At 36.8% G+C, this 16,153-nt stretch overlaps 1 protein-coding gene across 1 annotated transcript in view; it reads left to right on the forward strand.

Moving 5' to 3' along the window:
• Positions 1 to 512: 512 nt before the first annotated feature.
• KYNU (kynureninase) overlaps positions 513 to 16,153 on the forward strand; it is a gene marked incomplete at both ends in the record, with an annotated part of 94,092 nt that continues 78,451 nt past the window's right edge. The window contains 2 exon segments of the mRNA XM_079710171.1: positions 513 to 559; positions 5,126 to 5,307. Of these exon segments, the coding sequence (XP_079566297.1) occupies positions 513 to 559; positions 5,126 to 5,307 (229 nt within the window).

Below are 16,153 nucleotides of genomic sequence, written 5' to 3' on the forward strand. Positions count from 1 at the left end.
AAGGAGTAAAAAGAGTAGATGGATTTATAGCCTGTGGTGCTTTGCAGACTGAGTACAGGGCTGAAAAAAGAAATAAAGGGAGAGAAAGGGAATGAACCAAAGAAACATTGAAAGGAAAATCAGGAAACAAGATTGAAAGAAAAAGAAGTGAGAGGTTCAAGTCTTGGGTCAGGAATTCTTCTCTGCACATTCCACCCACATGCCCTGTCAAAGACAAGCACAATTTGACTCAGCTCCTCAGGCAAGTGCAGTCCCAAATTGTGAGCTCTATTATCCTTCTCTTTCATTTTTGTTTCTACTCTATTGATTCCAGAGTTTGGTCTCAAAATAGGGGAAAATGATTCTGATCCCTCAGAATTGTTACAGGGATTAAATAAGAAACAAATATAAAGGGGCTAATGAGTTAATACAAATATTTTTTTTAAATGAAGTTGAATTTTATTGCTAATATGGTAGAAAATTAATTTGTGTATTGATTTAGATAACCCAGTTAGAGTTTAGAGTCAACCCTGATGAACTCTGAAAGTGCTGACTCTCCAAAGGAAGTCTCAAATGTAAGGCAAGCTCTCTTGATTCTGAATCCCATTGAAAATGTTCCTTTATTATTTCCTCTGTGGTTGGAATGAGGAAGGTATTCCTCTAGTAACAAGTCATTAATCCTGTCAAACAATTCACCAAGCTATTTTGTGAATCTTATTCAATTGCCATTTGGGGGCGAACACTCTATCTAAAAGACACTGCTCAGGAATGGGTTGGCTACAAAGATAAATTAAACAAGATTCAGGTGCCCAGGTAGAATACAGTTCAATAGCAACTCAATCAAGCTACCATAAGTAATGGGTTTATAGTAAAGACACACTTGATAGACAGTAAAACAGCTCATGGGATTCTTGGAACAGTCAAGCAAGCAGCCTCCCAGGCCTTGCACATAGTTTATTGTACAAAAAGATTCAATGACTCTCCTGACTGGCTTGTCTTGTCACCTTTTCAGGAGGCATAGCTGTTTTATCTCTTGCCATCATGTAACTAAGTGATTCTTACTTGCTGTTGGAATCACTTCATGTTTTAACAATCAGTGGTTTGGTCTGAGTCCGAAAAATGAGTCACTCATGACAATACTCGTTCTAGACCCTACCATTTTATTGCTCCTGTCTTGACTCTTTTAAATTTTTGCTTCTGTTTCTAACTGAATAAATAGCTATATCTCACAGCTCAGATTCTTGGAAGAATTGGAAGAAAACAAAAGAGTGCATTGTCTTTAGTGGGTCGAGTGTCCAGCAAAGGTCTGATCTACTTACTGTGACCAGGCAATTGATAATGTCAAGCAGTGGAGACACAGTCATTGCTATTTAAAAGGCAGGTTCCTGGGCTTCCCTGGTGGCGCAGTGGTTGAGAGTCCGCCTGCCGATGCAGGGGACACGGGTTCGTGTCCCGGTCCGGGAAGATCCCACATACCACGGAGCGGCAGGGCCCGTGAGCCATGGCCGCTGAGCCTGCGTGTCCGGAGCCTGTGCTCCGCAACGGGAGAGGCCACAGCAGTGGGAGGCCCGTGTACCGCAAAAAAAAAAAAAAAAAAAAAAAAAAAAAGGCAGGTTCCTTCATCAGAAAACTATAGGTAGAGACCCAGATAAAATCAAGTTTGTAGGCATGGCAAGCATGTTTGGTTTTTCCCACACGCATATGTATCTAAATAACTATAGTACCTAGCAGAATATATTATCATAAGAGGTGTGCTCATAGGTGTTATTAGGTGTCCAGAAGAAAAGACTACTTTTAGCTCAGATAACATGACAAGCCTCATGAAAAACAACAGTATTTGAGCTAGGGCTTGAAGGGTGACTAGGATCTGAATATGTAAAAGGGAAAGTATAACATTTTAAGCAAAGGGACAGAAAAATCACAGAGACAGAAAATTTCATGAAGCGGCCAAATAATTTAGTTTGGTCAGGTATTAAAAGAACCATCAACATCAATATCAAAAGCTTTGACATTCGTACAAAAGCATGAATCGGAGCAACTGGAAACTATTAACTAAAAAAAAAGCTAAAAAACATACTCAGATAAAGCTCAGTAACCTTATCTGGGAATATAAAGAATGGCTCATCAGGGGAGACAATTGGCCATTGAAAAAGGAAGAGGTCAAATAAATAAGCAGGAGAATTTAAGTGCAGAATACAGGAAGTATGTCTATTGTAAAACACTCAGATATACAACTCTTAATTGCTTAACACTGTGTGTGTTGGTTGGGGTGAGAGGAGAGGTGAGGGGTAGAAGAAAGATGACTGAACTGAGATTCTAGAACCTCATCTCTGTTAGTTTCAGTTGGTCCCTAAGAGTTCTAGACTTTATGTACAGTCTATGAGTTGAAAAATATCAAACTTCTACCTTGTGATGCAATTTTCTCATGAGCTACAGACTCAAACATTCAATCCCCAGCTTGATATTTCTACCTGGATGTTTAATACTCACCTCAAACTTAACATGTCCTAAACAGAACTCTGATTTTCCTCCTCAAAATTCTTCTTTCCTAGACATTTCTTATTTCACCACTTTGAACATATTTGCTCATATCCCAAAGCTAAAAGTCACTCCCTTTCTTCTTCTCACCAGAAATAATTTATCTACTTTTTTCTCCAAAATATGTCATTAATCCACACATTTCTACTTTTCCCCTCACCACATTTAGTCTACTATCATTTTTTCCCTGAACTACTAAAGTAGCCTTAATTTGCCTCTCTTTTTTTCACTCTTATAATTCATCAGAAAGCAGAAAAAATGACTTTTATTTAATGTAAAATAACATCATATCACTCTTCTACTCAAGACTCTACAGTGATTTCCAGTTAAACAGAAAAACAGCCAGACTCCTTTCTGGCTTTCAAAGTTCTTTATGATAAACTTTTGCCTCTGCTTCTCTTACCTTATAGTCTTCCCTTCTCCTTGATTCCATGACTGCATTAGTTGAACAGCCCAAACCCATCTCCACCTCAGGACCTTTGCACTTTCTGTCATCTTCCTCCAGGTTCAGATCTTCACATGCCTAACTTTCTAACATGATTCAGAAATGCTCCTATATCCCTGCCTCAGAGAGATGCACTTGATCCACCCCTCTAAGGTCACAGTTCTATGCCCCAATGACTCTCTATCCCATTCTCTGCTCTCTCTATCCACAGCTCTTGAAACTATCTGAAGTTACATTATTTTATGTAATTATGTTTCCCTTCCTCCACTAAAAAGTGAACTCAACAAAAGTCACTATTTATATACCCTCTTAGATACTGCTGTTCTACTAGTGTTTGGAGCTACACTGCAGTTGTTCAATAAATATTTGTTAAAAGAGTAAATAAATGGAAGACTGTATATGTGGTGTCGACAGTAGTACAAGTATGTAAGTAAAGCTAGCCTGAGAAAATTTCTTGACACCCACCAGGTTCTAAAAGGTTCTTAGATGTGTGTGTTAAATTAGATGCCCACCTCTCAGGCCAGAGTTTTAATATAAGCAGGTGAGCCTCCTTGACTGTAAGTCTAAGCACAATCGGCTGCCTCTGAGCTGGCCCCTAGGACAGGTGAGTCTGAGCACATAAGCTCATTAAGAGCTATTACTCAGGTCCCTACTCTTTTGCGAGTCTTGGGACTCCAGCCCTATTGACTTTCCAAATTTTCTGTTTTGGGGGCTTGTCTCTTAAATGCATGTCTTAAAACTTGAGGTATCTGACGTAGGGTTTGAATCCTTTGCTTCTCAGGGAGAAGCTCCAGGTTTTGATTCCCTCCAGATTGTGGGTCACCACACAGGCAAGAGGGTGTTAAGGCTAGATTGTGTCCTAGCCTCTTCTACTCACTTCAGTGTGGTTTTCTCCTCGTTCTCCTGATGTGTAGTTGATGCTCAGTCAGCCTTTAGGTTTTTTCAGAGGAAACTGCTTCATATGTAGTTGTAGACTCAGTGTGTCTGTGGGGTCAAGCGAGTTCAGTATCTTCCTGCGCTGCCATCTTAAACAGGAAGCCTCTCCTATTCTTGCTTAATTTCAAAAAACTAAAACTTTGGGAAATAAATACAAATATAAAAAATAAAAAAATAAATATAAATATAAATCTCCATTGTCATTTATCCCTTTCCAAAATTTAAGTTTTCTTTCCAAAAAGGTGGGAAGTGTTAGATGATGACTAAAGGAAGCAGGATGTGGTTTCAAGAAACACCACAGGGTCCTGCTTTGTTCAAAAATGCTCTGTATGGGCTTCCTGGTGGCACAGTAGTTGAGAGTCCGCCTGCCGATGCAGAAGACACGGGTTTGTGTCCCGGTCTGGGAAGATCCCACATACCGCAGAGTGGCTGGGCCCAGGGCTGGGCCCATGAGCCATGGCCGCTGAGCCTGAGCGTCCGGAGCCTGTGCTCCGCAGCGGGAGAGGCCACAACAGTGAGAGGCCCGCGTAATGCAAAAAAAAAAAAAAAAAAAAAGATGTTCTGTATGACTGTGAAAGAGAAGTTTCTCATTAGCAGCAGCAGGTAGATCTCTTTGGTCTTTATATGGCAAAAATTACTAACATTATTTAAGGTGTTTAAATACTTTTTCATCGATATTGTTTTTATTTACAATAAAGAATTTATTAAGGTTTTATTGTATATATGTTCATATTTTTAGAACTATAATCCAAGAATCACTGGGGAGGGGAGAGTGGAGGTGGGCTAAGGAGAAGGAGGATAAGGTAGTTGGGGCACTGCTCTTTTATACTTTTCACAAAAGCATCTTTACTGTTACCTCCTCCTAGTAAGACACCTAAAGGAAAAAGTGCTGACATTATATATGTTTGAATATCATTAATTTGGACAACTTCTCAGAAAATAAGAATGGAAAGAGCTAACACTTATTGAGAGCTTACTTTGTCTTGAGCACCATTACCTAATTCAGTCCTTTCAGCCTCCCTAAGTTACTATTATTTTCATTATTATGTGCATGAGAAAAACTCAGGCATGGGGTTTAATGCTGATTGTTAATTATATTATTTGTAAGGTTGGGAAGATGAGAAGCTTAGTTAAAACCAAAGGTGTTTTACCTAAAAGCTAATTTTCTACCAAAAAAAAAATGATGGTGGCTAGATTCGTTTTAACTTTTTTCAAATTAATTTTTAGAGGAGAACTTATAATGGACCCTTCACCTCTTGAGTTACCAGCTGACACAGTCCGACGCATCGCATCTGAACTTAGATGTCACCCAACAGATGAGAGGGTTGCCCTCCGCCTCGATGAGGAAGATAAGCTGAGGCACTTCAGGGAGTGTTTTTATATTCCCAAAATGCAGGATCTGCCTCCAAGTAAGAACACTGGAAAGGGTTTTACTTTTCTTAATCAATTTATTAACATATTTGCTACTGCATGTGTTCATCATAAATCTTTGAAAATCATTGTTCTGTTACATAATAGAGCCATTGCAATTGTGTCTGCAAAACAGCAGGCTCCTGGTGGTATTAATTCAACCTGTCGGCCTACCTTAGTCTCAGATTCTATGTGTTTCCTCTCCTCTTCTGAAGAAAATACAGCGTTCTTATATTGTCATCTAGTTCTCTGAACAATAGACTTACTGATTGAAAATTGTAGCAGATGCATTTACTTGTTCTCTTAAGCACTCAGAGCTCAAAACAATTCTTTTTCAATACAGTATTAGAATACCTCTTGTTTTGTGGCACCTAGTTCATGATAACATATTTGTCTAAGAGAGAATATTATTTTAGGACTTGGATATATTAGGAAGGATGTTACATAAGTAGCCTTTGTGTGTTGCGGCATGTATGACTTACAAAAAATAATTAAATAAAGAAAATCAATGCCTAATAAATGCATATTGCATTTCAAAAAATTAATACAGTAAACTGACTTTGTTCTTGTTTTGGAGGATGTTCTGTTTAGAAAAAAATAGGTAGCACAGGTAAAAAAAATGAAACAATTTTTCATATTTGGCTTAGCTCCATTTTCCATCGATGAAAAAGTTTACAAGTTGAATAGAACTGATCCACCAAAATGGATTTCACATACTTAATAATTCAGTCTAATTTCCTTTTTTCTTCAGATTAACTGTGGCAGGTACAATTTTGGATACTCATAATCCAAGAGCATTAGCTAATATGATTTTAAGATGAGATTCGGTCACATAACTGTCATATTTTGCTTATATTTTATTATGTAACACAGGATGGCACCTTGTAAAATTATGGAAGTGTAAAATAAAAGGAAGCCTAGTATCCAATTTAAAGTTGCTTACTATCAATTGAGGAAGACATTGATGAGACCAGATAAAATGGGGTTGTAAGTGAAGTGATCTGGGATCACAGGAAAAAATCTTCTATGTCTTTCTGGAATCTAAAATGCAAGGGCATTTTGATTTGAAACTTAAGGAATAAAAAGAAATATTAATGTGTGAAATATGATGAAATTAAATCTAGGAATATTCTATCAGTGATGGGAAGGAAGGGGCCTCGTAACATACAGAACACAGTGTGGAAGTCCTCAAAAATTCCCAGGACCCACTTAAGACAAGTTAGCTCTGCTGACCCTGCCCCTGTGTGCTCTCCAGCCTCTGGGCTGCCTGGGGCTTTGATAAGCCCATAGTTCAGGTGTGACAGCAGAACCCTGGAGTGCCACAGAGTTTAAGACTGCCTTCTCAGCACACAACAAAACTATAAATTGGGAATCAAGGCTCTAGAACTTTCTGCCATTTATTGAAAGCTGTAATTTCCCCATGATTTAAAAAAAATATTTTATTCCTTTTCATGAGTGATAAGAAAAACAGACACAACAAAGTAAGCAAATAAATACACTAACAAGACCTTTCCAGTGAGGGAAGATGATGGTATCAGAGAGAAGGAAGAACTGAGGAGAGAAAATGGCCAGTGGTACATAGTAGCTGCAGCCTGGGCCGAGATTTCTTGGGAAATAATGCTAACTAATGGCCACATCTAGACACCCATCTATGAACAATGGCTACTTCCTCAACACTGGAGGTGATACATTAGGGTTTGATTTCTTTGTCTGTCTTTCTTCTCTTAAGATGTCTTTCTTCTGTGTACTACCATTAGGGATTTGACGTAGGACCCAACTCTGGATTTTCAGGTATAAAACCTATTGAAATGAATGGGTACACAGAAAGTTAAAATGCTATTTTGAATTTATCACTTTTTCTGTTACTGAACTTAAGCCTCATTAACTAACATAACTCTCATCCTCATGTTGAGTCACTTACATTCAACAAATATTTATTAGTTACCTTTACACATTCCCCCTCATGCCTTGCAACTTACTTTCTAATCCAACTCTCCCATTCCCAGCTCAATGGATTTGTAGTATAAACAACTAACAAAACTCACAGGGTATGTCCTGGGAGGCAGATCAACACAGGACTCTTCTACTAAGCTTTGAGATAATTTAATCAGAACTCAGATAAAGATAGTAATGTACATATAATCACTTCATTATACTTAAGAGTTGACTCTAGTATCCTGATTATAAATATCACATTTGTATAAATAGAAAATAACTTAAAAATCACAATCTTGGTTAAGTTATTGCTGATTCTTAAAGAAATATAAGGGGAAAGAAGATGAATTGATTCAATAAAAATTTAAACAATTCATCTGTTTAAAAAAATACAGTTTTGAATGATACAAAAATTTACTTCATTAACCCCAAGAGTTTTTCTAAATTAGTTATTGTCAAAGTGTGTGGTCTCCTGACCAGCACATGAGGATCACCAGGGAATTTACCAGAACTATCAATTTCTTGGGTACCACCCCAGAATTACTAAATCAGAGACTCTGAGGAGAGCCCAGTCATCTGTACTTGGTCTCTTCGGACAGGTGTCATAGAGAGTTGGATTAATTAACTTCTATTCTCATTATTCTCACTCTAGGAGTTCCTTACTCTCTGAAGGTTCATCCTTTCAACAAATATTTATTAAGCACTTTATCTGTTCAAAACATTATTCTCAAAACAGTTTATCAGTGAACTAAAGAGCAAAGTTGTCACTTTCCTGAACTTTTATTCAAGTATGAGGAGACAGATAATAAACAAAATTACAAACAATGTAATGTGTACTCTATCTGGTAGTGTTCTAAGGGCCAGGAGGGTGGGAGGAGTGTCATTTTACTCAGCGTGGTCTGGGAAGGAAACACTGATGAGATGACACCTGAGCAGAGATAAGAATAAAGTGTGAAAGTGAGCCTTAAGGATACAGAGGTGAAGATAAGCCTGGTGGCTGTTTAAGTTTGCCCTGCCAACCATCTTTAGTAAGTTAAATTTAAGCTATCCAAACAAGATCTACTATTAGTCTGACTCCGTGATATTTAGCCTTGGTTAGATAAAACTGACATAGAAAACTATCATGCTTGAGTTTGTATCCAGGGATTCTATATAACATAACAAAGCCTCTTCAGTACAACTACTGTTAGTCTCTGAAGACAGTGACAAGTATGAGGTATCAGTAAACGAAATAAAGGAAAGTGTGCTTTTCAACATAAACTAGAATCCTTTATTTAATGATAGCTAATGTTGTGTTAAATAAAGGCTTTATCCAGCTATAAAAGACATCTATTTATGACTGTGATTTTAATAATGACTTAAATAATATCCATAAGAAAAACAATGGAGTATCTCTTACTTAAAAGCTAAATTTTCTAGACATTTTGAACTTCTCATGGCAGTTGTATTCTGTAATTTAATGGACTTATTTGTATCCTTCTCTTTTCTTTTGTATTACTCTATCTGCTCCCTGAGAGTAGGGACTGTCTGATTTCTCTGTCTGAGTGGGTGTCATCTAGGCAGACCCTAGTTGGGGAGGCAGCCAATAAGATCTTATCCCTCAGAGGGAAGAGCATGTGCAAAGACACAAGCAAGAGAAAGCAAAGTTACAGACATGATCAAAAGATACTATGTAAATAGGTGGGTGTGGGTAAACAGTAAATAGTATATATACAATAGGGTAAATAGGATAAGAGGGTAATCACTATAATAGTATAAATAGAAAATAGGTGGGTGTGGGTAACTGGCAATAAACTAAATTATTCAAAAAAAATTTAACTATTAATACTTTGTAGTGTTTGAAATTTATGCTGAGTTTATACATAGCTGTGAAAAATAAGCTTGTGACAACAAAATAGTATATTCATGTTATAGATATCATTTCATCAACAGTGTAGAATCATACTGAAGAGGGTGAAAATAGAATTAAAGAAATGATTTAGAATATCTTTGCAGAAATCCAAAAGGGATTGTGAAAATCCAAGTAAATGCATTGGAGGGGAAAAAAGGGAAGAGACTCAAGAGATATTTGGAAGACTCATTGAATAAGCCTGAATCATTAGCCATTGGATAAACTATTAAGTAGGAGAAACATAGTGTGAGCCAAACTTTCTGATTTAAGTAACTAGTGGTAACTAGTTACTTAAATAACTTACTCGGAAACTGTTTAAAGAGAACCCAGGTTTTTTTTTTTTTTTTTTTTTTTTTCTTTCTTGTTGCTCTGCCCTTTGAGCCTTCACCTCGGAGTCCAAGAAGTTGGTAACTGTGTTTCAAGCAGTAGGAGCAGGTAGGGTCAAAGAAGAATGTGTGTGTGTTCTCCCTTGAAGAAGGTTCCCAGAAGTAGGCTTATTACATATCCACCTACCCACCATGCCATGACCCCATCTCTCTGCAAGGAAGACCGAGTGTAACATATCATTTTTATGCTTGTGTTACCAAACCAGGTTCATCTGCATCACGACAAACACTGAGGTGCCAAGATTTGCAGCAAGAAAAGGGTTATTCATAAGGCAGTCAAGCAAAGAGACAGGAAAACAAATCTCAAATCCTCCTCCCTGGAGGTGAAGGGCTTTAGATATTTATGGGATAAAGAAGCAGGGTAGTCTGGGGCATGGGGGTTGTGGAGAAAGGTGACTGGAAATAAGAAAAAGGTGAGGTAATTGTAATTCTGTGGCAGCACAACTGAGCTACATGCTTCTTCATGGGACACATGTTCACAAAATGGTGACCTCAGATGTTCTGAGGGTGGACTTTTTTGCCCTCTGACATCAAAAGCTCACCATCAGATGCTGGCACAGGTCCAGTGGTCAGTGGTCTCAACCTTTCTTAACTGGTTTGAGCTCAAACGGGACTGAGTTGACTCCAAGTTCCTGAAAAAACGACTTGGGCAAACATCTTATTGTTTAGGTTACATGCTGCTTAGAGGATATGCAAGTGTTTGTAAAAAAAAAATGACAGCCAGCTTAATCAGTGAAGGCAGATTACAGCTTATTATTCATTAAGCAAGTTATCATTTAACGGATCTAACTGATGACTACCCTCAGTTTCACTTGGAAGCCACATGCTTTTGTTTTGCTTTGTTTTGTTTTGTTTTGAATAAGAAGATTAGTCCCAGACCTTCTGAAATAACTATATAAGGAATTAGTTGGACAAATTTTAATAACATGCCTATACCTACATCTCACACCAGACCAATTTTTTTTTTGGCTGCAGCATGCAGCTTGCAGGATCTTAGTTCCCCAACTAGGGACTGAACCCATGCCCCCTGCAGTGGACACGTGGAGTCTTAACCACTGGACCACTGGGAATTCCCCAGACCAATTAAATTGTAATCTTTGAGTCAAGCCCAGGCACCATATTTTTTTTAAAGCTCCTGATGTGATAGACTAGTACATAAATTCAAATGAAATATATAAAGATTATGAGGGTATATATATTATTTTTAAAAATTAACATTTCATGAATAGATTATCATAACTAGTTTAAAAAGTACTATACCCATATATTTATAATTTTAAAATGATTACCTCTTTCAAAAACAGAAGAATATCTGGTACTGGTATCTAACAACATATTTGCAATTAGGATCATGTTTGGACAACTTTGATAATATTAGTTGGATGCTCCAAACACACTGAGTGCTCTTTTTGTGGAAAGCATTAGAGTAGGAAATTTATATATGTTGAAGACATAAAACTCTACTCAAAGACTCTAAAATACTCACAACTCAAAATTTTAAATAGCTTCATTAGCATGACAATAATTAATATATTAAGGGGGCATGTTTCCTTTCAGTTACCTGAACCTAGTGAAATGTAGCAGAATTTAAATCACTCCAAAAGCACCTGACCTGAGAGGGCTATTCATTGGGTTATTTTAACTACAGCAGAAAGGGTCTAGAAATATACTGTAAGAGGTGGCAGGCAGTGGTAACAGATAGGATCAAAAGACACCAGCAGAAGTGTGCATTCACTACTTTAGGCAACTGGATGTGGGAAGTCTCCAATGAGGAGGGACTGCTAAAGAAAAAAGTACCGAAATGTAACCCATAAAGGAAAGATCTACTAATATAAAGACACTAAAGCCAGATTACAGTTTTCTTATCTTTATTTTCTCACTTCATTGAAGGAATTAAAAGCAGCAGCAGTGAGGAACAAGAAGAACAAACTACAATAGACATATTCCTCTGTTCCAAACTATAATTTTCTGAATTAGGTCAACCCTGAGCTGGGGATGGGGAAAACCTTTGAATCTGAAGTGATGTTGAAATTTTGATTCATATTTAAGAAGCAAAAATGAAACTGGTTCCTGGGGTAGGTTTGAAAACATATAAAGGAACTAAAAGAATAAGCAAATAAGGTCCAGAGTGATGGACATTTTTGATGCATTGAAATTACTAAGAAGCAAACAAATGAATTTCCAGAATCATGAACTCTAGAGCAATCATAGCACAACCTCTGTCAAGAGATGAGACTTCCAGACAAATGAGGTGAGGCCTGTTTGTAGAAAGCTGAAACTCTTGAGTTCTAAGACCATTTGAAGTCAAGTGAACCTTTAAGGAGGATATTATAGGTTGAATTGTGTCCCCTAAAAATTTAAATGTCCTAACCACTAGTACCACAGAAAGTAACCTTATTTGGAGATGGAGTGTGTAGATGTAATCAGATTAAAATGAACTCAATAAGATGGACCTTAATACAATATGACTTATAAAAAGGGGATATCTGGAGACCAATGGGGAGATATGCAAGAGGACTACTGAGAAATTATAAAAGCTTATGCCCAAATCGACATCTCCTACTTCAAAGAAAAGTAATATGAAGGCATCATTTCTAAAATACATATTCTGGCAGAACACCAAATCCTCAATAAGCTAAAAAATTGTAAACAGACAGAAAATATCCTGAAGAACAAGACTGACTGGTTTAGGTCAAACCTGACTTAACTTTGGAAGAAAGAATAAATGCAATGAATGTTTTCAGAAAGGGAACTCTCCCCAGGCCATGAACATGGAAATATTAAACAAGCTGCCCAATAGACCCCACAAGATGTCAAAGTTGTGTAACAGTCAGACCACTGGCACTGAATGAATAGGAAATAAGTTCTAACCTGGAGCCCATCCATTCTCATGGATTTATTCCAGAAGACTCTAGACTCAGACTCAAGCTATAGGAAGCAGGAGACAATTATCAGCAATGATCAGTGTGACAATCAAGAACAACTGACATGACAATTGACAATTTAAAGATGGGAACCAATGAGTCATGACTGACCCTGAGGTCCAGCAAATAATGGACATCCTAACCAAGGAGCTTCTCTTGGCACAAATGCAGAACAGCTCCAGACACTCAGGGAACACACAAAGAATACATAAAGTATCATGTCATCTGCAAATACTGACCATTTTCTCTCTTCCCTTCTAATTTGATTGCCATTTCTTTCTTTTTCATGTCAGATTGCTGTGGCTAGAATTTTCAATCCTATGTTTAATAGAAGTGGTGAGAATGGACATCCTTTTCTTGTTCCTGAATTTAGAGGAAAGGCTTTCAGCTTCTCATTATTGAGTATGAGGTTGGCCATGGGTCTGTCATAAATGGCCTTACTATGTTGAGATATGGTCCTCTATATCCACTATGATGAGAGTTTTTATTATGAACAGATGGTGAATTTTGTCAAAAGTTTTTGCTGCATCTACTGAGATGATCAGGTGATTTTATCCTTCCTATTGTTAATGTGTTGCATCACACTAATTGATTTGTAAGTACTGAACCATCCCTGTGACCATGGAATAAATCCAACTTGGTCATGGTGTATGATCCTTTTTATATATTGTTGGATTCAGTTTGTTAATATTTTGTTGAGGGCTTTTGCATCTATAGTCACCAAAGATATGGGCCTGTAATTTTCTTTTTTTGTACTGGTTTTCTTTAGTTTTTATATTGGGGTAATTGTTGCCTCATAGAGTGAATTTGGGGGTGTTCAGTTTTTTGAAATAGTTTGAGAAGGATAGGTATTAGTTCTTCTTTATATGTTTGATAGAATTCCCTTGTGAAGCCATCCGGCCCTGGACTTTTGTTTGCTGGGAGTTTTTGTTTGTTTGTTTGTTTGTTTATTACAAACACAATTTCACTAATAGTGATTGGTCTCTTCAAGTTGTCTATTTATTCTTGATTCAGTCTTGGCAGGTTGTATGTTTCTAGAAATTAGTCCATTTCTTCTAGTTGTCCAATTTGTTGGCATATAACTGTTCATACTCTTCTCATGAGCTTTTGTATCTCTGTGGTATTGGTTGTTATATATCCTCTTTAATTTCTTATTTTCTTTATTTGGGTCTTCTCTTTTTTCTTCTTGGTAAGACTGGCTAAAGGTTTATCAATTTTATTTATCTTTTCAAAGAACAAGCTCTAGGTTTCATTGATCTGCTCTATTTTTTTTTTGATCTGTATTTTATTTATTTCCTCTCTGTTATTTATTATTTCCTTCCTTTTGCTGACTTTTGGCTTTGTTTCTTCTTCTTTTTTCTAAATATTTTAGGTGGTAGTTTAGGTTATTTGAGATTTTTCTTATTTCCTGAAGAAGGCCTGTATCACTATAAACTTCCCACTTAGAACTACTTTTACTGCAACCCAGAGAAGTTCTCACTCATAATTTTTTTTTTACTTTTATTTATTTCTTTATACAGCAGGTTCTTATTAGTCATCCATTTTATACACATCAGTGTATACATGTTAACCCCAATCGCCCAACTCATCTCACCACCACCCCCACCCACTGCTGCTTTTGCCCCTTTGTGTACAAACGTTTGTTCTCTACATCTGTGTCTCTATTTATGCCCTCAAACAGGTTCATCTGTACCATTTTTCTAGGTTCCACATGTATGCATTAATATATGATACTTGTTTTTCTCTTTCTGACTTACTTCACTCTGTATGACAGTCTCTAGATTCATCCACATCTTGAAGAGACTGTCTTTTCTCCATTGTCCATCCTTGCCTCCTTTGTCATAGATTAGTTAACCATAGGGGCGTGGGTTTATCTCTGGGCTTTCTATCCTGTTCCATTGATCTATATTTCTGTCTTTGTGCCAGTACCATATTGTCTTGATTACTGTAGCTTTGTAGTATAGTCTGAAGTCAGGGAGTCTGATTCCTCCAGCTCCATTGTTTTCCCTCAAGACTGCTTTAGCTATTCGGGGTCTTTTCTGTCTCCATACAAATTTTAAGATTTTTTGTTCTAGTTCTGAAAAAAAAATGCCATTGGTAATTTGATAGGGATTGCACTGAATCTGTAGATTGTTTTGGGTAGTATAGTCATTTTCACAATATTGATTCTTCCAATCCAAGAACATGGTATATCTCTCCATCTGTTGGTTTCATCTTTAATTTCTTTCATCAGTGTCTTATACTTTTCTGCATACAGGTCTTTTGTCTCCCTAGGTAGATTTATTCCTAGGTATTTTATTCTTTTTGTTGCAATGGTAAATGGGAGTGTTTCCTTAATTTCTCTTTCAGATTTTTCATCATTAGTGTATAGGAATGCAAAAGATTTCTGTACATTAATTTTGTATCCTGCAACTTTACCAAATTCATTGATTATCTCTAGTAGTTTTCTGGTGGCATTTTTAGGATTCTCTATGTATAGTATCATGTCATCTGCAAACAGTGACAGTTTTACTTCTTCTTTTCCAATCTGTATTCCTTTTATTTCTTTTTCTTCTCTGATTGCCATGGCTAGGACTTCCAAAACTATGTTGAATAACAGTGGTAAGAGTGGACATCCTTTTCTTGTTACTGATCTTAGAGGAAATGCTTTCAGTTTTTCACCATTGAGAATGATGTTTGCTGTGGGTTTGTCATGTATGACCTTTATTATGTTGAGGTAGGTTCCCTCTATGACCACTTTCTAGAGAGTTTTTATCATAAATGGGTGTTGAATTTTGTCAAAAGATTTTTCTGCATCTATTGAGATGATCATATGGTTTTTATTCTTCACTTTGTTAATATGGTGTATCACATTGATTGATTTGCATATATTGAAGAATCCTTGCATCCCTGGGATAAATCCCACTTGATCATGGTGTATGATCCTTTTAATGTGTTGTTGGACTCTGTTTACTAGTATTTTGTTGAGGATTTTTGCATCTATATTCATCAGTGATATTGGTCTGTATTTTCCTTTTTTGTAGTATCTTTGTCTGGTTTTGGTATCAGGGTGATGGTGGCCTCATAGAATGAGGTTGGGAGTGTTCCTTCCTCTGCAAATTTTTGGAAGAGTTTGAGAAGTATGGGTGTTAGTTTTTCTCTAAATGTTTGATAGAATTCACCTGTGAAGCCATCTGGTCCTGGACTTTTGTTTGTTCGAAGATTTTTAATCACAGTTTCAATTTCATTACTTGTGATTGGTGTGTTCATATTTTCTGTTTCTTCCTGGTTCAGTCTTGGAAGGTTATACCTTTCTAAGAATTTGTCCATTTCTTCCAGGTTGTCCATTTTATTGGCATAGAGTTAGTTGTAATAATCTCTTATAATAGTTTGTATTTCTGCAGTGTCAGTTGTGATTTCTCCTTTTTCAATTCTAATTTTATTGATTTGAGTCCTCTCCCTCTTTTTCTTTATGAGTCTGGCTAATGGTTTGTCAATTTTGTTTATCTTCTCAAAGAACCAGCTTTTAGTTTTATTGATCTTTGCTATTGTTTTCTTTGTTTCTATTTCATTTATTTCTGCTCTGACCTTTATGATTTCTTTCCTTCTGCTTACTTTGGGTTTTGTCTCTTCTTTTTTCTCTAGTTCCTTTAGGTGTAATGTTAGATTGTTTATTTGAGATTTTTCTTGTTTCTTGAGGTAGGCTTGCATAGATATAAACTTCCCTCTT

Source organism: Hyperoodon ampullatus, assembly GCF_949752795.1.
Source record: "Hyperoodon ampullatus genome assembly, chromosome: 8".
Classification (NCBI taxonomy): domain Eukaryota; kingdom Metazoa; phylum Chordata; class Mammalia; order Artiodactyla; family Ziphiidae; genus Hyperoodon; species Hyperoodon ampullatus.